Raw genomic sequence first — 25,939 nt, 5'->3', positions numbered from 1 at the left:
TGGGAGGAATTTAAGTGGGGAAAAATAAATAAATAAAAAACATCCAAAGCGAACCGAAAAAGCCACCAGCCGAGGCGAAGGGGAGGAGCCGGGATAGGGGCTTGGCTCTCTCCTGGGCAGCGCCCGGCAGCACGGCAGCGCTCTGCCGAGTGGCAGCCGACTCCGGCGGCCGCTCGGCGCTGAGCAGCGCGGTACTCCGCGGCTCCCGTTACCACCGGGCGGAGCGCAGCGCGGGGCAGGGCCCGTCCTGCCGCGGGGCAGTGAGGGGCTCCGCGGGTAGAAGAGAACAGGAGCCACGCACCCCGGAGCCGCGGTGCGGTGCCGGAGGGCGGCGGGAGCGGCAGCTCCGTCCGGGCGCTTCCGGGCGCGGCGGGAGGTGGGGGGAAGGAGGAGGAGGAGGAGGAGGAGGAAGAGGGGTGGGGTGGGTGAAGGGGAGGGAGGCCTCAGGCTGCCTTTTTTAGGAGGGAGACCCTCCTTCGCGGCCGCCCGCTCGCAGCCATGGCTTTGAAGGAGGCGGGCGGCAGCATCTTGCCCATCAGCGACATGGTGTCGGGGCCGTCGGGCTCGCCGTTCCCCGAGGTTGTAGAACTGAACGTGGGGGGCCAGGTGTACGTGACGAGGCACTCCACGCTGCTCAGCGTCCCGGACAGCATGCTGGCCACCATGTTCTCGCCGTGCCGGGGTGGCCCAGCAGCGGCCCGCCAGCTGCCCAGGGACAGCCGGGCGCGTTTCTTCATCGACCGCGACGGCTTCCTCTTCAGGTACGTGCTGGATTACCTGCGGGACAAGCAGCTGGCACTGCCCGAACACTTCCCCGAGAAGGAGCGGCTCCTGCGGGAGGCAGAATACTTCCAGCTGGGCGACCTGGTGAAGCTGCTCTCGCCCAAGGTCACCAAGCAGAGTTCGCTCAACGACGAGGGCTGCCAAAGCGACCTGGAGGACAGCACCTCACAGGGCAGCAGCGACCGGCTGCAGCGGGCCGGACTGGACAAGCGCTCGGGCTTCCTCACGGTGGGCTACCGCGGCTCCTACACCACGGTGCGGGACAACCAGGCGGACGCCAAGTTCCGCCGCGTCGCCCGCATCATGGTGTGCGGCAGGATCGCCCTGGCTAAGGAGGTCTTCGGCGAGACCCTAAACGAGAGCCGCGACCCCGATCGCCCCCCCGAGAAGTATACTTCCCGCTTCTACCTCAAGTTCACCTACCTAGAGCAAGCCTTCGATCGGCTCTCCGAGGCAGGCTTCCACATGGTAGCTTGCAACTCCACCGGCACTGCCGCCTTCATCAACCAGTACCGGGACGACAAGATCTGGAGCAGCTACACTGAGTACATCTTCTTCAGTAAGTGCTCCCTGGGACCTCCGGAGCCTTCCCCTCATGTACACGCGTGAATATCGGGGCTACCCTCTCCTCCCAGAGGTGTCCGTGCGGGGTAGAACGGCCTCCGCCCCGTGCCGGGGTCTCCCGGAGGTGTCGCGCTGGGTCCCGTCCCCGATCAGCGGAGCGAGGCCGGGGGGGAAGGAGAGGGGTGATGTTACTGCTGAGTCTCTCGTTAGCTGTGGGCTTAGTTGTGGACTGAGCAGGGTTCTGACAGCGGGTACGCTGCCGCTGGGTGATGAGGCAGGCAGCGAGGGCACAACCAGCTGTCCGGGGGGTGAGAAGCCTGCCTGAAAGGGGAGAAAAACTCATGGAAACTGCAGCGTGTTCCCAGCCCGTAGGTAACAACGGTGGTTAGCTCCGCGTAGCACCGGCGGTTGCGAGTCTCTCGTAGGTGAGAAGTCCCCTGGTGGGGTGGCGTTAGGTCAGTCTCTCAGGGCAGGATTCGGGCTGATGGAGCACAGCTGGGTGGAAAGCACCAGCCCCCAGCCGAGGTTCGCCTTTGAAAGGCAGAGGTCAGCCTGAAGCCTCGCGTGTGTTCGGAGAATTGAGTAATCCCTGCGAACAGAAAGCTGTTCTCCGGGTACACGAGCCTTCGTGTGGGCTCTACTGCCTGAGTGGTTGTTTCAGCATCACCTGTCCCTGTGGCAGTAGGGATGCGACCATCAGCCCCAGCAGCAGCGACCCACTTGCTCCTGGACCTAGTCACCGTGAATGTGAACGGTTTTCTATTCAGAGGAGAAACTCATTAAATACTTAATACTGCTGTGTTATGTGTGTTACATAGGTGGGGACTACCTTTTGCTGAACAAACTTGGGAACTTCAAATCAATCTTTAAAACAGTTTTTGGAGGTTCGTTATGTAACCTAGCAAGCTGGTCATATCTAATTAGGAAAGGTAAAAACTGAGTTGTTGGAGGAGCTTTGCATTCTTCTGAGTGGACTTAGTGGTGTAAAATATGTGATAATTAATTATCCATTCTGGAAAAAGAGGTACGTAATAATTCTTAAAAATAGAAGTTCCTTGCTGTTATTGTGAAAACTATGGGATGGCCTCCCTTGTTTGCTCAGACATAGGCTATTAGGTACATAATTATTTGTGGGCATTTGTGATGCTTAGAATGTTTTGTGTTATGATATATGTGCGTTATGAGGTGGCTGCTGTGTAGAGCAGTGCTCTAATTCAGATCAGTGTTCCAAATTAATCCCCAGTGTATTACCACTGATTTATGTGGAATAATGCCAGGGATGAATTGGATGTTGTACAACACTGTTTTGTTTTGATTTTTAGTCTTTCAGCTTACTGTGTTATAAAAAGTGAAGCAGGTAGCTAATTTTTGAATTTGATACTTAACAAAAAATTTTTGGTTTTGCCTAATATTAACTGTTTTTCCTACTTCTGGATACGAAAATTGGCTGATTTAATACAGGCTGAAAAGAAAGTGAACGTCATTTTGATTGCCTAGTTATGCATTTAGAAACCCTTTTAAGTAATTTTAACATGTTTTATTTTTTTCTATTTAAGTGCCCATTTGATGGGAACCCTCTGATAGAAATAATGCTTTATTATGAAATCCCTAGGTGTATCGAGTCTGTGTTGTAGCTTTGCCCAATTCAGAAGTCTGTCAAATGGGTAGAAAACCATGTGAGCCTGCTCCATGCTGGCATGAGAAGACTGGTCAGGGTTACTGGCTGTAGTCTTTCCAAGAGCATTTGTGAGGACTCTATTCCTGTACTTACTCACAAAACCAGAGCTTCATACACAGCATGAGCATCTGCAACCAGCAACTTTGTTAGTTGTTGGTCTGTGACTCTGTGACAGCCACTCAGTCCTCTTCCTCTTAGATCGTTTCTCCTGAGGAAATGTGGATGACTCTGAAGGTGTCTGGAAAAAATACATGAGGATATATGCATTCCACCCATTTCCTTGGATTGTGAATAGATTTTTGAGTGCTTCTAAGGAACATCTGAAGGCCAAAGATGGCCTTTCATCTCTGCTTCAGGAATAGATTTCAATTCTGTTTCTAGTATATCTCTAACTTCATTAGGTATTTTGAGTTGAAAAGGCTGTCTCACTTCTTTAAAAAATAGAAATTATTTTCCTAAATGTTGTGGCTGATTAAACTTATCTATACTATACATGTTTTACTTAAATTTGTAGATTGCTTAGTATCCATGAATGGATTAAGTTGTTGCAGCCTAATTCCAATTCAAGAACGGGGACTTGTTTGAGATAATGCTTCAGATTTTGGCAGTACGTCCTGACAAGTACAGAAACAGTCTTTCTCAGGCTACATAATTCATTTCAAAAAATAAAAATCGGAGCCTGATGGCTACCTATGTTCTCTAAGCTAAGGAAGCTCTAACCTTAGTGAACAGAAGAGTGATTTACTTCTGTTAATAAAACATGAAGTGTGTATGCAGTTTGGGAAAGGGGCCCAAGTTCTTTTGCTTCATTACAGGTTTGGGCTGCAGTACAGGACCACTGATTAATTAATTGCTACTTGGTGTGCAGTAGGTGATAGTCTTCACAGAAGTTCCACCTAGGTGGAAAAGGAGGCCAGAAGAGAGGGGACCTTGCCTCACATGGCTGCCGGCAGCTCAGCAGGCCTTCTGTTGGCAGGTCTTTTTGTGAGGAAAGACTAATTTGCATTTTTAAGCTTTTGTCTTTCTTTTGTGTTTCACTGTATCTCTTGATATGGTTGTATAGTGCAGCATTGTCTGTGCATGCTATTACTATGTAGTCTTTTTCTTCTGCAGAATCTAATTGGTCTTAATGGATTTTGCATTTAACATCTGCTATGCAATCTGACTTATGGGTGCTGAGAGCCTTGTGCTCAGCTGGAAGCTTCCTGTTCTGAATTGACATGCGTATTCTAAGAAGAATGCAGTAATGTTTCATGGAAAAAAACTTTGGCTTGTATTCTGTCTCAGTGTTCCTATTCTATATGTGATATTTCTGCTTCTTAGTCTCCTACTTTTGTTTGTGACAGGTGACATTTGCATGAACTTCTGGCACATATTTTTTTGCTTGGTCTTAGCACTCTGAGAATACATTGGCCCAAATTCAGTTACAACATCACACTGGGATAGCGTGGGGATGGTGGGTTGGCAGGTAAACCTGAGCTGTTCTGAGGGAATGTTGTCAGAGAACCATCCAGTGGGTGGTCTGTGGCAATACCAAGCCAAGCTGCTATCCATCCATCATTGCTGAACTGATGGTAGTTTTGCTGCAGGGAGGGTCCAAGATGTGACACTTTCCCTTTCCTCTTCCTTTTTTTTGCCTTTGTGTGTGTATAAAATGAAGTTACTTGGAACTAACGAGGCTTAGAAGAGAGAGGAGGCTAAGCCAGGAAGTAAAATACACAATACTGAATCTCTGTGGAGTGCTAGAGGGAAGTGTGATTCAATCCATCAAGTTTTCTTGCATCACAAGCACAATGTAGGGAAGCTTAAAAACATCGATCCTAGAAGGACTATTGCACAAAGACTTTTAAAATTTAAAGTGATTCTCCAGGTAGTCCTGTTACTTTGGAGGACTGATAAAAAAAACTTCAGGATATTCTGCTTTATGAGACCAGTTCAACTTTAATATTACTTATAATGAGTATATTATTATTTATTTCTATTACAATTCTTCCAAAATACATGCCCCAAACATAGAGGGATGAATCGAAGAGTACACTCAAATTAATATTATGAAAATATCTTATCTTGCCATTTGATGCAGTAAGATAATCTGAACTACTGAAATTGTAGTTGAAATTGCAGTCACAGTTTCAATCAAGCAATTCAGTTTGAGAGACTGATTTTTAAAATGTGAAATGAAAAAGAAATTAGAACAAATTCTGCTTTTCAATTTAAAACAAACAAACAAAACCCTGAATTCCTTTGTAGCTAGTTTGCAAAGACCCTGCTGCACAGAACAACTATAGGAGGAATCTATTGAATTTTATGATTGAAGTATGTAAAATTCAGTACAATGACTTGTGATTTCATTTTAATCATTATATTTGCAATCTGCTTTTATAAAAATTAAGTTCTATTGTTAATTAATGTTGAACTATGGCGATGCTTGGAGCTGAAGATTAGTACTGCTGCAAAGTATTTGAAAAGTAAACATGGTGGTTATCTGTTATGGCTATTTATACCAGGATCAATACTAGGTAACAGATGCCTTGATACAAGCAGCTTATGGTATTTGGAAATGGAAACACTGGTTTTGATAACTCTTCCAGGCTTGTACTTTTGTGCATTGCTTGGGAACAGAGTTCCAGTGTTAGAGAAGCTGACTTTGCTAGATCTGTGATATTTTCCAGGAAAACTGCTTATTGATGTCAGAACACTTCATGCATTTTCAAGGATTTATGGCAGTAGTTGCAGGGAAATGTTTGCCTTTCAATAGTGGGATGAGCAAGTCATATCCTATTTTTTCTTTACTGTCAACATGGACTTCTAGTTATCTACTGTTCAAGAACAGAATTTATATACAGAAGTTTTTCATAAAATATTGTTCCAGCCTCATGAATTAAAATTAAAACATTACTGCTTATCAAATATATTTTGCAATGTATTTGCTTTCACAGTGTGATATGAGGGTAATTTTGCTGCTGCTTTTTTTTCTTTCACAGTAAATACCAAATTCATTATACTGTGACGAGAATTAGTGCAGTGAACAAGAATTCACTGAGCACTGCACAGAGAAAGGGTTGAACAATACTCATGTTATCCTCTTCCTGCTACAGTTCTGCATTTAGACACAGATCTGCAGAAATGAAAAGCCAGTCAGATACCTCTCTAAGCTGTTAAAGATGAAAGGCTTAATGCATGAGGAAAGAAGTGGTAGAAAGAAAGAGACTATTCACAGGTGAACTTCAGCAGACCTAAACAATGTAACCAGAAATAAGCAATCACTTTTTGGTGGGCCGCTAGTATAATGGCAAATTAAGCCAAGCATCTAAATGCACGCAAGAGGAAAGTATGAGAGGTGATTTTTGCCTTACCTCTCCTCAGAACCACTGTGGTTCCTGCTCTAGCTCCCAACCAGCTTAGCACTGTATCAGCAGCTGGATGGATCCTGGATGCCACTACAGGGGAATTGAGTAACATGGCTGTGCTCCAGGCTACCCCCTCATTTTCTGTCTCCAGCTTTGGATTGCTCTATTGCTGGAGTCATGTAAGTCTGTTACAGGGATGAGTTGACCTTGGTCAATGGGATTTTTTCCACAACGCAGGGAGATTATTTGGTTGAGGGTTGTTAGGCTTGATATAACTGTTATGCTAATCTGGAGTCATTATACCAGATAACATCTGCTTACTAAGTTAGGATGTTTTTATTTTTGGATCTCAGGATGATTTTATTTTGTTTCTCATCACTAGATGTGGGTTACTTAAAGCAGCAGAAATACTAATGACATTTTTATGAACCAAGCCTCTGAAAGTGTAGTGGAAAATCCTTTTAAATAAATTACCTGGCAAATCTTGTTTTTCTTTACCAATTCAAATGCTTCAGGATGGATTTTAAAGGAAGGTGGTTCATGCTAAGCCAAATGGGCTTAGTTGTAAATAGCATGTGAAACTTGCAATCAGAACCCATTCACAGTTGCAATATGAACCTTCATGGAAACTGAAGCACCAAATAGTCTTTCACCAGTCTTTCACATGAAGTGGGATTCAAACTATGTGAGTAATTATGTGATGCCATGATTGTTTGTAGTATATGCTATCCTGGCAGGTGGTAAGCAGCAATGATTTATAGTTTTCATGGCACTTGTAGCTGTTAATGTCATTCAATTATGGTTGCATTTTATCAGAATGTGTTAAGAAAACATTTGTTACTTGTTGATTTAGTTTCAGAAGACAATTGAATAAAAGGGTGCATCTTGCTGCAAGGTGCCACCCCATTTATGTAATCGCTTCTCTAAATACTTACAGGATTTCACCACATTTGTAAATATCATAGTGGGCCAATGAGTGTTCCATTTTTGCTAGCAAGAAGATGAACACAGAACTCTAAAAATGTTTTTTTTTTTCTTTGTTATGGAATATTATCTTGCTACTGTCTTTGCTGGAGTTGCACAAAATAGCATTCAAAGGTTGGGGTCAGCATATTTATCAATTCTTTGCCCTCTGGGTAACTGCTAGGTCATAAGCTGTGTCAGGACCACTGTCAGTTATGGCTGTTACAGTTATTCTTTCAACATCTTTTTGCAACTGCTAGTAGTTGGATCAAAATTCAATTGTTCCCTTTCTGGTAGTTCCCCCATATGCGTGAATGCTATTGCAAGGTCTCTAAGCAAAAGAGGCACAGAGACAGCAACTGCCTCTGGGGGACTATCACCTCTGGGTGGTTGCCGTGCCTCTGGGCTGTGTGCTTGTTCTGTTTGTAGCACTTGAGTATGCTGTGCCTGACCTGTTTTATCATTTTAGTGATATGCACTTAGTTAGGAAAGCAAAGTGGATTATAGAATAAAAAAAAAAAAAAGCTTCCTTTTGGAATGGATTCTACAACACCTCTTAAACTATGAATCACTCAGTTCAGAGACAACTCTATCCAAAGTGTGAATGCACACTATAAGAATAACTAATGCATCCAATGCTGCACATTTCCTTTGGGGAAAAAGGAAAAGATTGAAAAACTAAAGAGTGAAATCAACACTGTCATTAATTCTTATTAACAGAATTAAATAGTCCAGATCTTTACTTATTATGTTTCAGTTACACAGTACATAATAAGTACAGATGTTCTTCTTGCAGTAGCACAAAGAAATATTCAGAAATGAAATCAGTATATTTTATCTATTATATCAGATGCTTTTTTCTTCTCTCCCTCATCCTTACTGGGATTTACACTTTGGCAATATTAACAAATATTCCCAGAGAGGCAGCAGAGTTGGTACTCGGGGATTCTTGTCATGTTTTGTTGCAAACAGACTTCTGCAACTTAGGTTAATAGTGAAATTGCTTTATTTTCTATTGAATTTGGATATTTGCTGGTTCTTTTGAGATTTATAACTATGCCAGTGAATTCCATAGAAATTATTGTGTACTATCATTCTAGCAGGTTTTTACCGGTAAATGTTTTATATACTTCAAGATAATAATGTCTAAACTCTACTGCAAGCATGTCCATATTCATTGATGGAAAGTAAGAGGACCAAAAAGAGCTGGTTAACTTTCAGGCAAAGATGGTGAAATATGAAAGAATTGAAGTGGTTTAGTGCAATGTTATTTGTCAATATGATTTTAAGTGTTCAAAGAGTTCTTAACCTTTCCCATGAAAATAAAACCACACATTTCCAGAATAAAAAAACTTATTAAGGTCACCCATATTTTTTCTATCTGTCTTTCCTTCACCAATGCTTTTTCCTTTGTTTTTCTGTTTACCTGATTGTGTCAGTTCTCCACTTCTCTACAGAACTGAGGATCTAGACTTTTCATGTGCTTTTCTCACTCTGCTCTAAGCAGGCTGGGTGCAAGCCTCATACAAGATAGAAGTTTGACAGGAGTATGCACTTATGCCTTATTGACAGGACAGGCACTTTTGGTTTTGTTTTCCAGATATATTTAATTTCAGAAAAGAGAATTTTTTTTCTCTTAATTTCATAAATTTAGCAAAAGATTTTGAAAAAAATCCAATTCATGATACATCTAATATCAAAAAGCCAGAGATAAATCTACTTATTCTTTCCTAACTGTGCTCCTTAATAAGTTACAGTGTGAACGAAACTTAGAGTTTCAAATATATAGGCTTGGTCTTCTACAAGTACGATAAGGAAGGGGTGGTACCCATATTTGTATAAAGGGAAATCTATTTTAGAGATGACTTGCCTTAAAGAGGTTCAGAATTGCATATATAGCCATCATAAATATGTGCAAAACTGTTCTTTTTCATCATGTGAAAAGCTTTACAGTTTATTTGAACTTAGGTGTCTTTGTTTTTGTTCTTCCTACTTGTTAATCAGTCCCAACTAAACCAACCATACATGAAGAACCACAGTAACAGTGATAAACATCCATTATGCTTAAGTAGAAGTGCTCTTTAATGCTTCTGGTCCTTAATCTAAGTTTCTTTCATTTTTCATTGAAACTTATGAATATGAAGAAACATGAAAATGAGCTACAAAAATTTTAGAAAGCAGGTAAAGTAAGTCTGTAAAATAGAGTGCCAATAACTTGATCAGTGTAATGTGGACAGAATACAGTAGAGAAAGGCAAAGCTAAACAACTTTTTTTCTGTTTTCTCTTAACAAATATATTTTCTTTTGCTAAGTTCTTAACAGAAACCCATTTATAGGCAGTTATTTGCAGACAGCTGCTACTATTTCTGTTGTTAATGTCTACTGTAGCTTTTCAACTGGTCTGAAACAAAGCTGAGGCATAGCTATTTTTGCCTTTTCATCTATACTTGTCTCTTCCCAGTGTTTAGGAATTTAAATATCGCTCACTCCATTTTAAGAATAGCAGTATACAACCTTATAAAAGCGTGATCAATATTATCAAAGCTACTTGGACTTGGGAAAAAAATAGAACAAAATGATTCAGCTATATATAATGCAAGGTAAAACAGGTTCAAGTAAGTTTGTACCTGCATTTTCCTTTTCTGAAATTTTGGCTTCATATCTTTTTGAGTGACATACATTCACAGTGCCAGTTCATAGAACTCTCTGTGTGTGTGTATTTGTGGAAGGGCTGCTCTGAAAGTAATGCCTCCTACAGTTATTATGTTGGCCCTTGACAGTCAGAGGCAGATGTTGCTAATACGGCAGTAGAGGTGTAACCTTCTCACCAGTATTCTACTACATTTTGTTACTGTGTGACAAATCTCAGCAGAGGGGCACAGTGAGGTGGTGGGTCATGCATTTCAACAGTGGTGACAGCATTGTGAAAGAAAAGCCATATTCTGGTCAGAAATGAAGATTTTTAAGAGCACAGCATGCAGGCTCTTGTTCACTGCTCTCAAAAATCCATTGCTAATGGTGATGACAGTGTTGAGGAAAAAAAAAAAAAGTGTTTTGTAGTTGAGAATTTGACCTATCAGAGAATGATATTGTGCTCTTTGTTTCTGTTGTAGTTTTCATGGAAACAATAGGAAGCACTGCTTTTTGGAGTAACCCATATATTAAGCTTCTCATATTAAAAACAGTAACTAAAGAAATGTAAGGAATGTAACTAAGACAAATGCAAAAATTGCAAGCAGAATTACAAATTACTTTCCTTGTATCCACAGAGTTTAATTTTCGATTTGCAGTTCATCATAAAGATGTGCCTATTAACCTGTTTCAGTGCTATTGTAACTCATGAACATCGATCTCTGACCATTTTCTTTTTTCCTGTTAATTTTCATCCTGCTGTCAGTTTGTCTCTGGGGTTGTTACAAGTGAATATACCATTTCTAAATGTTACAAAGACAGACAAAGTTCATCTCCTTAAGCTACCACTTCCTCCACCCTCTCCCCCTTACAAAGTAAGCAAACAAAATGTTTGGAATAACAAATAGCAGTATCCTTCAGCTTCAGAATAATTCTGGAATCGCATATGATAAAAGATACAAACTTTCAGAAATGTGTTGGTTTTCAGTACGTGGAATTCCTGAAGTTTTATCCCATTAGCTACCAAGTTTATAGATTCACATGAACTTAGTGTTCAACCCAGCCTCCAATCATAACAACATGCATGTTTTCGCTCACATCCTTTCATGTGCAGTGGTGTCTAAATTGGTGAAATTATTCCCCTAAATAACTGCATCTGTAATCATATTTAATTACAGGAAGAAGACATTCTCTGTTGGAGAGATTAGGGTAAATGTTGGCTGTCTAATGATATCCTTGATGGCTGAGCTCTGGAAGCACTTTCTTCGTAAATCCTTTTGCTATGAGGGTGCTGAGTAAAACCTGTGTTTTCTGCACAAGTACGTGTTTAGATTTATTCCAAATTTTTGCTATTTTTTGCCCGAGGGATAGGACACAACTGTAGGACTGGACTTGATGTTGATCACTGCTGCCAAAATTATGCACAGGGCTCTTTGCCTTTGGTGGGCCAGGCTATGGGGAATATGTTGAGCTTTTGGGGCAATTTCTATTTTGATTTTGTGGTTTTTTATTTGTGATGTATTTTAGTTGTGTTCCACTGGATCATAATTATTAACAGTCTTTTATCACAATGTCTGTTTCATCACCATGAAAAACTAACACAATGTGGAAAAAAGAAAAAAAATACATTAGAACCTTTTCCCTTTCCTTGCTGCTTGAAGACTTCATACCCACCATATTTTCCATTGTGGTGCATCTTCAATAAAATGGAAGGATGCTATCAAGGGTGTGCTGTCATGCCCAAGGAGGTTGTAGCTGCCCCATTCCTGTTATAGTGTAGATGTGTGTCTTATGGTGTTCTTAACTATCCCCATAATTCATGCAAAAGAAAAATGGTAATCTTGCGGTAATCTTGATTGCAGTCTCTGACAAAAGAATAAATTTTTTATGGGTTTCTACCACTGTTGTTTCATCTGTTGTATTATACATAAAAGAAATCGCTAGATATTCAAAGTCATGAACTCTGTCCTAGACGGATGGGACAGTCTTATGCATAGACCAGTTGTTCACATCAGTATAGCTGAGTAAATCCAGCTGAATGAATGTGTAACAGTATAGCAAGGTGGTTAATTATTAAAATATTTTAACAATTTATTTCCTTCAATTTTTTTTCCATCAAAATGGAATATTATATATATCTATAAATATTGAATATATTGAATAAATATCTATTTATTCAATAGAATTATGCAAAAAAGTGGTGGATGTTCCTCTTGCTTTTCCCACACTGCTGCAGAGTCTTTTTGTCTGTTAAAAAATCTCTGCCAGCAGATTAAAACAGAAGTATTGCTTGTGTTGACTGACATCTAATAGATAAATATACATATATAGTTTTGGAGAAGAAGTATAATAAAAATACCTTATGACAGGTCTTATAACGGTTGCAAGTTGTCAAAACAATTTTAATGTCAATGAAGTTGACAGTTATACCTGCTAAAATGTTTACTCATTGAAAGTTATTCTCTGGGGTAGTGCTTGTTTTGCTAACATGCTGTATTTTCCACCAGTATTCATGGTAATTGGGCAGATTAGTACTAATACCTTGTTATGAGTTCACCTACATCTACTTAGAGAAAGTTTGCCTGTCATAATGGTGTTAAATATACGTTCTCTTCTGTCTACATTAAAAATTATACAGAACTTATATGACACTGTGTTTAAAACTCTACAGCTTGGCTGTCCTTTTCTTCACAGAGACTTACATAGAAGGGTGAACCATGCCCTTCCTCAGGATCTCTCCTTAAGAGAGGAGAGGAAGGGATAGAATCATAAAATCCTTAGAGTTGGAAGGGAGCTCTGAAGGCCATCAAGTCCAACTTCTCTGCAATGAACAGGGACACCACAGCTAGATCAGGTTGCCCAGAGCCTTATCCAGCCTTGCCTTTAAAGTCTCCAGGGAAGGGGCATCAATCACAACACTAGGTAACCTGTTCCAGAGCCTCACCACCCTCACTATAAAAGATTTTCTTTTTCCCAGAGGAAGAACAGCCATGGTGTTTTAGCAGGTCCCTTTTGTCCCTACGTTGGTGTTATGTGGAGTTTAGCTTCTCAGCAGATCACATGGGGCAGCCTCTCAGGACTTCTTTCAGGTGTTTCTTCAGAATTTAGTTGCTCTAATAATTCTGTTTATGTCATCAGCTTCAAGCCCTTCTTCACAGACTTGAAGGCTGCGTAATTGCTTTATGTTATAAAATAAAATCGTTTTATGTGTTTGTGATCATGTGAATCAGAAGCCTAGTATCTATGTTTTTGGCACATTTCAGTTCCCCTTTCTACCTTTATTTGTAGACTACCAATGGAACTACAATAACAAATTAGCAACACAATAAATATTTTTTTTTCATTTAAGGTTATTTAAGGTTATGATTTGCCTTAGTTAGATGTATATATTTTATGGCATCAATAAATATTTTAGCATTAGCTAAACTATGATAACCTCACTCAGTATTCTGACTGAGTCATATTATGGTGGTTTGAGACAAGTATAAGTAAAGCACTTTATGAAAGATGCTTTCCTTTATAAAATTATTGACAAGCATTAAACACTTGGCAAGATACTACTTTTTAAAAATAACGTTTAAGAAATGGAAGGTTATACTAACATGATTCAGGATGCTATTGCCATATTATATATGGCCTTCATTATTTCATAAATTCTTAAGCAGATAAATATCTCAGTGATCCTATGTGCTTATTAGCATGGTTAGTGTTGAAGTAATTTTATTTACTGTATGATTTGTAACACAAAAGAATTCCTAGATTATTTTGCATAGCAAAGGGTTATCTGTTCAATCTTAGTTGAAAACATCTTGAAGTCTTTGCATTCAGTTCAAATATACACACGCAGGCTACATGCAGTTGTCAAAATACAAATGTTCAGTAGTCATTTTATGTAGTGCTAAATCCTCCATGCAATATATGTGTTGTATTATCAAGTAGAGTGAGTTATGCTAAAGTGATTCTACCTTTGTGTATTCTCCTTTCTGAGTTCTACCTTTTTTACAAGATTTTCCTTCTGCATGTTTTACTTTAAAAATTATAATGTTCCAATCCTGACTGGATAGAAAAATTGTCTCATTGCCACATTAGAGACAAAGGTAACAAGTATTTAATCAAGATACAGAATCTTGCTAGCGGACTTCCAGAGACATTGGTACAGCCTGGATTCAGAGCAGAGTTTTGTTGTGGTGCAGATGATATGGAATAATCAGATCAGCTCAACCATATTATCATGAAATATATTTTATATATAATTTTTTTTTCCAGGAAAAAAAGTAGATTAAAGTGTTACTTGAGTAATGAAACCCCTTGATTAGCACAGTTGTAATAGAGGTTACAGTACACTGTAGAAATAAGAAGGTATTTATGATCTTTATAGCTAATCTGTAACTTCTGTAAAATAATATGTTAATTCCATTGCCTTGATCATTTATGTGCAGCTCAAAATTTGTACAGGCAATACAGGTTTTATTTCTTTGTGTGTCTATTGAACAAGATTGCAGATAATTGCACAGGGACAAAACATGAGAAACTTAGGTCTACATGGAGAGTAATATTATTAAAAAATGAAAGAAGATCTTCAGGTAATGCAGATGGAGAGGCAAAACTCAGAGTTCCTGATATCTCATCCTGTAGTCCATATGATAATGTGCAATACTTTTAGTTAGAGAATGAAGCCTTGGCATAATAAATTTGATATCAAGTTTCAGCTAGTCAATAAGTTTTTCTTGTTTGTTTGTTTGTTTTTTACTACGAGATTCCTGCCACTAAATACTGTAGGATTTTGTTTCCAGTTTTACAAAGTTACTTCAAGTGAAGCTACATGGACTGTGGGCTCTGAGCTTTTCTGTCCTGTCACAGTACATTCTAATGGAAACCATTGCAATCTATCAAGTCAAGAAGTTTTCTATGAAAAGAAAAGCTTATTTGTATTGTCCTTCAGAAGAATGAATAATGTTATGATATGAATGATATGTGTGGTGTTTGAAATATTTCAAGAGAGACCAATACATTTCATCTGCCGTGTTTCAAAACCTTTTTTTCTTTTCCTGCATTTGTTATATTGATTTTCCACACTAGGTGGCAGTGCATTAGCATTAGCACACAAAACAGGGGAATTGATTTGATTTGTCCAAGGGGGAAGAAATCCTTCTGTTTCATATTTCTTTATGCATACATAGCTAAAAGAATTACAGACAGGAGACTGGATTATGATCAGCTACATATGGATATGCAAAGGAATATACAAATGATTTATCCTCTTCCTTTGTATAAAAGAAAATCCATTCAAGCCGATTGAACCAGGCTTACATTGGCTGTAGGTGAGATGAACCAGGTTTCTCTCTGTGCTCTCCCCAGAGAATTAAATCTATAAATTTAATGTGAAGCACTTTATTGAGGGTGCATCCAGACTTAGAGCAGATTGCTTCACAGTTTTGAGCCATATGTTGTCTACACTGTGAAGTGTAGTGAAAGGAAAACAGCTCCTTTCTCTTTCCAAGAAAACTGGGAGCTGGAGAGATGAGGGAGATGGAGAACAGGGGCAGATGGCAGGAGGCTCCTGCATACTGTGTTGGTGCCAATGGGCAGCCAAGATGTACTCACTCTTATGGGTGGGAATGCACACCTGGATTGTGTGTTAGGTGGAAGACTGTGGATTCACTAACTTGAAGCCTTTTGACTAATTGAAAGGTCTGCAAAACTATGATGACAAAAAATGTTCATGGTTAGAAACATTTGGGCCCTGAGAGCATAAATGTGGTAGACATGAAAGTTGAAAACGGGAAGTTTGAAGTTGAAATTTAACTTGAAATTAAGATACAGTGTATGAAATTTATGCATAAGGGAGTTAAATCGTGTTAAAATCCATATAACAAACAAAAAGACCCATAACCCTTTGTCATTCATTTTTTTAAAACTTCTGGTGTTCATATTTTCAATTCCATCTTCCACTGCTGTGCAAGAAAAACTCCAGCTAATCCTGTATAAGGTGGATGTAGAAACTTGAAAAGCAGCATATGTGAATGGCCTTTGCAGTTAAAAATCCACATGCATCATTTGGGGTGATTAAATAATAAATAAATAGACAAGCAGCAGCCAAACAAACACACACACAAAAAAATAGATCTAACACAGGAATAATTGATTGTATGAAAAAGGATGGAACAAAAGAAGATATAAAAGAGCTTGAAAAATGGTATCAGAAAGTCAATTGTTACCAAAGAACTAAATCTCCCTATGTAAATTTCTTTTCACAAAAGGGGTTTACTCAAAAATAAGGTAATTGTTTCAAGTTTCATTCAAATTTATACTTACAGGAGATAAATTTGCTGTAGTACCTTTATCTTGTTCACTGGAGGTAAGCATTTTAACGTTAGGAAAGCTTTGCCTGAGGCTGGGAAGAATACTGCCGAGAATATGTTTACTTCAAGAAAATTTGACTAAAATCATTATCTCCTGGGACCTCAATGCGTGTAGCTTCTACCTTATTTATTCAGCTTTATTTTATTATTATTATTATTTTTTTTTTGCTGCATCCATACTGAATGAGCTGAATAAAAGCAAATTGAAATGCAGGAAAACAGATTTTCTCACACTGATTTTTTACCAGGTCTGCCACAGTAGCTGAAAATTCATCAATGCTGCTGGAAGGAAAGGCAAAGGAATATTTACCTGTCTTCTACCATGATGTCCACAGAAAGTAAATCTTTTAGAAAAATAGGTTGCTGTAATTTGCTGTCATTTTTTTTGCATATCACAGGGAGTGATCATCCTGCCTGTAATTTATTTCATAATTCTGCCAGAGGTGAAGATGCAGCTGGCTAGCCATAAAAATGCAATGGAAATTTTATTTGAAAGTATTACTTAAGCAATTCCTTGTTAGTTAGGGGAAGCAACAAATGGTGCAAAGTTCTAATTTATCTGGAATGTTGTGCTAGACTCAGCCTAATGCTTGTGGCAATTATGTGGGAGGTAGAAATTGTCACCACTCAACACCTGGACTTAGAGCTGTTGATCACAACCCTCTGGCTGTGATCATCCAATCAATTCTTTATACTGAAAATAGTTATGCCCGTGAAATTGTACCTTTCCAATTTAGAGATAAGATTGTGATGTGTATCAAAGGCCTTGCACAAGTCCAGATTATATCAGTTGCTCCATCTTTGTCTACTGAAACTGTTGCTCCATGATAGAAGGCTGCCGAGCCGTAAGGCACAGTCTGCCCTTGGTGAAGCCATGCTGGTGGTCTCTGGTCACCACCTTGTCTTCTCTTAGCATCTCAACCAGAAGGATCTGTTCCATCATCTTCTTAGGAAGAAATGAGAGGCTCACTGGCTTGTAGTTTTGTGGGTCTTCCTTTCTCCCTTTCTTGAAAATAGAAGTGATGTTTTCTTTTTTTTTTTTTTTTTCCCAGTCACTGGGGACTTTGCCTGACAACCATTACTTTTCAGATATGACTGAGACTGGCTTGGCAACTGCATCAGCCAGCTACCTCAGTTCCCAGGAATGCGTGTCATCCAGCCCCATAGGCCTGTATACTTTTAGCCAAATGAAGCCATCTTAGACTTGTTCCTCTTGTACAGTGGAAGGCAGTTTATTCTCCTGACCCCTGCCTAGAGGTTAAAGGACAAAAGAGGTATGGGAAGCCTTATGGCTAGTGAAATCTGAGACAAAGCAGTTTTCCACTTAAGCTTCTTCACATCAAGAGCAGATATGGCACAGAGCACTTAGAAGAAAAAAGTCTGAGGTATCTCAAATAAATAAATAACTAAATAAATGTCTCTAAAATCAATATCTATAAAATCAGTATTTATTTATATGAACTGTGGTATGCAGTAGCTATAAAATCAGTGATTATAAAAACTATTATTTTTATATATGAGTATTATGCTGAAGTTTGAAAGTGAGGAGATTTGTGCTGGTTTTTGTTGTTATTGCTGTTTTTTATATTTTGTCTTAGTTTTGTTTTCTTTCCCAAACATCTTGTGGACAGGCAATGAATTGAGATTTGATATAAATCTTCGGGAATACAGAGAGTGAACTCTTTGCAGAGTTTCAGTCTTTCTTTTGTTTTCTGTTAGGAGCACACAGTTTCACTGACTGGATGATACACAGCATCTGGAGATGCAGGATCCCTCTGCAGCCCACACAGCTAGAATTTCTTTAATACTAACATAGTTGCATTTTCAGATACTCCACCAACCAACCCATGAAATCTGCAGATCAAAATCCAACTGAAAAGGAGAAAGATAAATTGTTAGCTTTTAAAGTAAGTAGGAAAAGAACATTACATCTGTATTTTAAAAATAATCTCATCTGATTATCTCATCAATAAATCTGCAGCCATTTTCTCTCTCTCTCTCTCTCTCTCTCTCTCTCTCTCTCTTTTTTTTAAACAGCTGTGTCCAATACATTGGAGAAACAGCAGAAACCTACTTTTTGTTCAGGCAAGCCACAAGCAATTTGCTCTAATAGCAGATTTTTATCTTGCTCGCATGGCAGTTCTGATTAGATCTGAAGAAAAAACGAATGACAGGATTCTTTAAACCACCCAGATAACTTGTCTTTATTCATATCCGTGATTTAACGTGGGTTTGCTTTCAAGAATCAGGCTTTGCAAGCATACGGATTATGCTTATTTGTTAGATTTTTCCTACTCATAGTCCTAGTTTTATTCCCTCAATAAGGCAAAGTACTCTTCCAGACTGTTTTCCTGGGTTTACTGTGGCTGTTTTTTTGTTAAACAAAACAAAATATTGAGCCTATACAGTTTTGATAATCTGGCATTCATGAAGAAAACATTCAAGGTATTTACGAGTTTTTACTACTGCTTTCCCTCAGTATTTTGCTTGCCTCCTCCAGGTTCTGAAATGTATGGAGTTACTGCTGTTCCTGAATTCACATCAACATTCCTTATTACAGCTTGTATGCTGTCCAATCACTTACCAGTCAAATTTTGCAGATTACACATGTGAATTATTCTAAACATTGCCTGGGATATATCCTTCTGACTCATTGGAATTGGGAAAAGCATCCTGCCGTAAATTTAGTTTTGTATGGCTTTTCTTGTCATAGGCACTCCCACAAAACTTTCATTACGCACTCCTGATGTCCTCCTGGTGTCTGCCTTTCTCCTTCTTACTTGAATCTATAAAACATTTTTCTGTTTGCCATTACCATCCTTTTAAGATGCTTATAAATAAGTATATTGTCCTTTTGACTGTGACATCATCTTTCTTATACCTTTCTCAGTTTCAATTTCTGCATGCATTTTTAATTTTTTTTTTCTGTTTTTCTATCTCTGTATTTTGTTCTTGCTCTTTTTGTTCTGTTTCTTTTGATACCTTTAAGGATTGTGTTTGTCTTTATTTGTATCTTTGCTTAATTTGAAAGTCTCTTTTAGGCTTCTTAATGGAAGGTGTTTTACCAGCAATTGAAGACTTCATACTCAAGGATTTTTAACAAACAGTCCAGTCTATCTTATTTAATGATTTATTAATTTCTAACAGTTAAAATCTTTAAAATACATTAGTCTTGGTTCTTTCTTAATTGTCTGTTTTCTCACCTCCATCCTGCTGGACACGTGGACACAGCTTCCAATCTTTAACTGTTACTTCCTGTGGTCACATTCTGTTCCACAGCAGTGTAAGTTTCTCGGGTGACATAGTGGAGATAAGAGGTTTGTATATTCTTTGTAAAATGTCATACTTCCTTATTTTTTTCTTTCCATCTCTATTTTAAAATATATAATCTTGCTGTTAAGTGTTTCCTCTCTCTACTTTTCTTTTCTGCTGTAGTTCTAGTCCTCAGTCCAGACGAAAAGCCAACCTGTGGATATCCTTATAGCATAAATATAACGTCTTGTGCATTTTAATTTCTTAATATAGACACGCACACACAAAAGCTGAAACTTTCTAAGACATTAGAGTCTATATTTTTCTTCATGTTTTTGTTTGTAATGGTTCTTAATTCTAAACCTCACTTCAGAGATTCTCCACAATTCATATAAAAGATTAGCAATAAAGTTAAGGAGGTAGATTTATGTCTTATTCAGTTAGAGACAATAACTTAGAAAGTTGAAATAAAATCATTAATGTGCTGATGTTACTATGTAATTATGTAATGAATTTTCTTCTTTGAAGATGTCCCTAAGAAAATAAACGGGAAATGGCTGATTTTATCCACTTGGAACATTATTTGAATAAGAAAACATAGAAAATGGCTGTCCTAAAAATTAATGTCCATTCTTTATTTTTATTCTCTGTATTCTGTGTACTTAATTTTCTAGCTTTAGGTGTGCAACTTTAGCATTGCCTTCCTGTCATTTTAACTTTGTGAAACTTAATGTTACCTGAGTGTTTATGGAAAACAATATTGCCCACCAAGATAGCAAGAGAATCACAAAGCATTAAAATTCAAGAGGAATTGCTTAAGGGGAAGGATCATACTCGATTGTGCCATGTCTTAAAAAGTCAGCCTCAAAAGACGTGGGATATTTATCTGGAATGATCACAGTGCTGTTTATGTATAGGAGACAAAACCAGAACTGGCATTTTAATTTAAATATCCAATTTGCTGGTCCCAAGGATCTTTGGTATCACTATTAAAATTACTCTTTCTCTTATTTCAGCATTGCAGTGCAAACAGCCATCAGCCTGGGATGCTGCCTTAGACTCACCAGGCTGATGGGGACACCCAGAATGGGCAGCCTGGGCCAGCATGGCTCATCCTTGGGAAAACCAAGGCGGTCACAGCAGGAAGGGAGATTGAGGTGCTTCTGTTCTGGAAGAGCAGGCACAGGAAACTGAGGACAAGGACAAATGCAGTTGAGAGGGTTTTTAGCGCTTTTCTAAGTGGCTAAATAGAGTTTAGTCAACCAGTAGTACAGAACTCAGAATGTCATGTGTTCATGCGAATATTTCTATTGGACTTTGTGGACATACCTCATATTTTGTCATTGTTGTTCTTAATGTACTCACTCCACTATTTGACACTTAATGTATCAATTGAATTAAATCTTCCAAAATAGAACATCTGTGCTGAAACCTGCAATCCATACCTTTTATTTAATCTACCAGAGAAACCAAATGAAAATAATTCATTTGCATTTTTGCTTGACGCAGTGAAGAAAAAATTATGATTTCCCTATGTTATTTCCAAGTTACAGCACTGTTTTCTATCAATTTGTAAATCATGTATCATATAGTGTTCCTCTTTTCTGTTTGCATTCCTTAATCATTGAGGAGTGGCAGGAGTGTTTATTTTTTACTGAAGTATTTAGAAGGATTTTGCTGAATTACTCCTTTTCCTGGCTGGAGGGTGGAATTTGTTTCTAATTATTGTTATTATTTTTGTCAAAGGAAATTAGAAATTTTACCTCACTCCTTCTTCCAGATTACAAGAGATTTTCAAGACCTATAAGAATTTGAAAAAAAGATTTTGTATCAACTGGAAATTGAACATCTGAAAAGAAAAAGGAAAAAAAAAAAAAGACCTGCTTATTTGTTTTTATATACTGAAAATTTGCAAAATTTGACTTGATTCTGTGGTTCTGTTGTATGGTCTGAACAGATCTGTTTGGATCTATGGGTCATGCTTTGCTTTTCTCTAGGTTCTGACTCAAACTGGCAGTGTAAGCAGCAGTCAGCCTGAAGTGTGTATGAAGGCAGAAGTGTTCAGTGCAAGCTGTGTAGAGATTTAGCTTCTAATTCTCATGAAATTTTTATTGATCTGCTATATTTATATGACAGTAGAGCTGAGGGAAAATAGCTCCAATACTTAGCTTTGTTTTGTTCCAGAACCTGTTTCTTTTCCTGAAGTATTGTGTCCCATGCTTTTGTGTTTCAAAATTACCAAAATGTCTTGCCTACTTTTCAACACGAGGACGTACTACATCAATATTTTGTTCTTTGAAAAGCAGTACCTCTGGTACAGATGTGGGCACAAAAATTACAAAATTGTCATACTTAAGCAATTCTGCTGTGGGGAGTATGAAGGATTGGATCCAACTAATGTTCAGTGGGAAAGTGGTTGCAGTCTGATGCATGTTTATGTAGCTTAAAACATATGTAAATTATAAGAGAGTGTAGTAATGATTTTATTTCTGTGAGATGAACTACAATTGATAACACTTGTTATGCCGTTGTCTGCTGAAATTAGAGATTCTAGTCTTTCTGATGTGTCTGTGTGGGAACTGAGTGATAGCACACGTATTTCCTCATCTCCCAGGATCAGCTTTTCTACTCACACATCTCAGAATTCACTCTGAGAAGTACATGTAAAGTTTTACATGTAATCCCACATGTCCTGTTGTAAGAAAGATGAAGTAACCCATATCTCATCACAGACCAAATGTAATTAGAGGTCATATATCACTAAAAATCAGGTGAGGTGAATTATCTGCTCTCTCAATGTTCATTTGGGAGTATGTTCTGTATTTTAAGGCGGAAGACAAAATAATAAATAATCTATTGAGACATCTGAAGCTTTGTTGCACTCTGTGCAAATTTCAGCTGCCCTGGTTTGTTTGTAGGAAAAGTGAACAGAAGCCTGAAAGTGACATGGTCCATCTTAGGTCCAGCTCTTTTCTTTAATCAACAGTGTAAGTGTAGTCCTGTTAACATTTCTATGTCAATTTGAAACTTACCACTTTGTCCATTGTCACTACTTTTGTGGTGTAGAAACCACCTTGAAATATCCAGCCTTAGCTCTAGCAAGAATCAATTTATTCTTTTTGTGATATGCGTTTGCTTTTGGCTTAAAAAGGTCTACTTGTTCCATTGTAAGGAACAACTGGATTTTTACTGTGTGTTGGTTTGTTAGCATGAATGATATGATTTTGTTGTGTATTGTTACTTGATACTGTCCCTCTTATCTTCCCAGTAGCTCTTTTTTCTGCATGTGATCCTCTTAACTGCAAATTTTCTGGAGTGAAAAAGAAAAAAAAGAGCAAAAAAAATTATTAGAATAGAGTACATCCAACTAGATTTTGTGATTACTGTGGCATTTACATATTTTAGAATAAGGTATATTTTTTCCCAAAGCTGTCATCAAACAGACATTAGTATATGAGACTAAGATAGTCATATATTTTTCTTCCTTTGTTTTCTCCAACTGAGAAAATTCAATGAGAAAATGTTAGTCTAGCAATTGGTGTTATGTTTCATCCTCTTGCAATTCCCCTGACATAAATTCTTCTTTTATGATACTCTGATTTTAGCTTATTGATTTGTCTGAAAACCATTTTCTGAAAGGATTAGCAAATATTTTTTTGTTTGTGTGACTGCTTAGTTGTTTTGTTTTGTTCTTTTTTGTTGTTGTTGTTTATAAGCTCTTGTGCCTTTTTGCAACTATGTTGCAGCTGTAGTGCAGATATCACAATGTAGACATTCAGAATAGCCTTTTTGTTGTCCTGGAAAGTTCTTCATATTGCTTTGGATCCAGTCTTGTTTGTTGTGCCCTACCAATGCTTCTACAGACAGTCATCATTGGCTTCTTGGCATTACTTTCATTTTAAAAAGCAGCAACAATGGAAAAGGGCATTTTTGAAATGTAGGGGATATAGCAATAACTTTTGGACAACTTTCATGTATAATATCTAATCTCAACAGTTGCTAAGATTTGAGCAACACAAAAACCCCTGACTGGGTGTTTTTTTTAATGCATTGGACTATGTAGGGTATAACTTCTGTGATGTGTTTGTACCATCAGCAGATACATGGACAGTCAGAACAGCTGGCATTCTGATTAATCTCACCTTATTTTATGTAGAATTAAGTGCAACTGTAGATAACAGCAACTATCTGAGATTTCTGAACTTTCTTTTTGGTTGTTTAGATGTGTGAATACAAGCTCATGAGCACGTTATAAAATCTCATTCTTTGGAAATTAGAAGCAATCTATAAAGTACTTTTTAAAACTCTGAATGCTATTTAAGAAGTCCCCACAACATGACCATCATATTGAAATGTTATGGGCTAAACGTCAGAGACAAAAATCAAGAGTTGGCAATTTTTTTCCTGCAAAGTTCATTTTTTTCCTTGGGAAACTTCTGGCTTTTCATGTTTTAGTTATCTAGTACACTAAATCCTGATCTTGATTATAGAAAGTAAAGATGGTGTTAATGGAAGGGGAAGAAAATCTGTGATAAATGCAAAAATGAAAAAACCTGGGCTTAGGATGAAAGAACAGCATAACACTTAGCAGCATTTGTCACAACTTGCTAATGGAAAATTGCTAGCTGTGAAAATCTTATATGCGTTCAGCTTAATGTTTTTCCAAGAGAATTGAGTTATGAAACTTAGAATAATCTGGAAGTTGAGAAGACCAGCGTGCTGCACTTCTGCATTGCATTTGATTTCAGTCTGTTGCAAAATGATATGCATTGCCATAGAGAAAACTACTGATCTTGTGGATCAAAACATATAGAAATGGACTGTTAGATTTGGTGATAATCGCAAGTGGAATAAATAGCCGTGTTTCACTTTTCACCCTTTCTGATTCAAAACAGCTTTGTTTCTTCTATTTTAAAAGTAAAGTGTGCTTGAGATTATGATTGAATTACTTTTCAAAATGATTTTAAGACAGTGTTGGTTATGTCATAATATATTGTGCTGTTTGACTTAGACTTTGAACGTAAACTGAACTCATATACAAATGTCTTCTCTAGTGTTTTTTCAACTTTTATATGCTTATTTGTTTATTTCTAAGAAGTGTATTGAAACTAAGAATTTTGCATCATGCCATCATATATGCCTTGAACAGTCTTTAACATTTATGCTTTTTATGATTTCATACTTGTTGCTCCATGGAGTGTTTTGTCCTCTAACTTAATACAACATTACTTTAATTATATCTTGAACTCTACTTGTTATCTTACATGAAGCTAAAGATGCCCATTAGAAAGAAATGCTATATTTCCAACAAAAATTGAACAACAAATTTGATCCCTGCTGTGAGTGCTCATAGAACTGCTCCCAGCTGTGATATTAATATTGCATTGTTTATCAGGAAGGTAACGTGCTGAGTTATTTCAAGTTAAAGGCCAGGGTTATCTCCCACTGAGATAACAGAAGCATATTTCTCTGTAGAAAAGTATTGGTCTAATTATGTTTTCCAGCTCTGCTACTGGACTGTGGTAGCCATACAGTTACATACATTAACGTCGAAATAACTTTACATTGTACACTCGGCACTAAATTATCCTGTCTTTAAAATATATCTTTAAATATTTAAACAGTAGGTGCTAACCAATGCATTCTTTTTTACTAAGCTTTTAACATAGAAATTCAAGAAAATTAGCTGCATAGAATTCTTAAACATTTGAATGTTTTAAAACTCTGTTTATATTAAAAGTGATACTAGTTAAATTATTTAAAAGATAGTTACAAATTTAGCATGTGTTAGTGAAAGGAACATGCCGGTAATCTCAACTTTCCACCTTTCATACAGGTAAATACAAAATAATATTAGCATGGTAGTCAGTCAGCTGGTTAGAAAGTTCAGCAGCAATCTTCATGCATGTGCATGGTGTGCTCTTGGATGCACGTTGGTGCTGCCTTGGTAGGGTTGGTGATTCACTCGTAACATATTTCCTGTGTTCTTAGGGTCTCATTTTACACATATCTTGTATTATATTTGGTTTTGGGTTACTTAGGTTATCCAGCCCCTTCAGAGTCAGAGAGCATATAATCTAGAGCTGATTGTTGCATGCTGTTTTCTCTTCACACAATGTACAAATTTGCTAGGAAGCTTTATTAAAGATAGGATTAAAATTAAAAATGCTAATGTTAAACTTATAACTTGTGTGTGACTTCAAAATGAGGCATACTGCTGTGTTTTAGTAATAGGATTCATTATCTCTTCTGGTGGCAAAAAAGCATTCTTACTACTAACTTAGACATTTGCTTGCTTTGGGCTTTTGGTGCAAACTGAAGTTAAACCATTCTTGCAATGTAATTATTCTGCAGAA

At 37.9% G+C, this 25,939-nt stretch overlaps 1 protein-coding gene across 1 annotated transcript in view; it reads left to right on the top strand.

Moving 5' to 3' along the window:
- The first annotated feature begins 417 nt into the window (after window positions 1-417).
- The window catches only part of KCTD8 (potassium channel tetramerization domain containing 8), an 89,981-nt gene continuing 64,459 nt past the window's right edge, over window positions 418-25,939 (top strand). Inside the window, exon 1 of the mRNA XM_052682517.1 lies at window positions 418-1,342. Within this exon, the coding sequence (XP_052538477.1) occupies window positions 499-1,342 (844 nt within the window). The 5' untranslated portion in view covers window positions 418-498. The remainder of the gene's footprint in view (window positions 1,343-25,939) is intronic.

The sequence above is a fragment of the Tympanuchus pallidicinctus genome, unplaced genomic scaffold (genome assembly GCF_026119805.1).
Source record: "Tympanuchus pallidicinctus isolate F22 unplaced genomic scaffold, pur_lepc_1.0 scaffold2, whole genome shotgun sequence".
In the NCBI taxonomy this organism is placed as follows: domain Eukaryota; kingdom Metazoa; phylum Chordata; class Aves; order Galliformes; family Phasianidae; genus Tympanuchus; species Tympanuchus pallidicinctus.
This window is presented reverse-complemented; position numbering and strand designations above follow the sequence as displayed.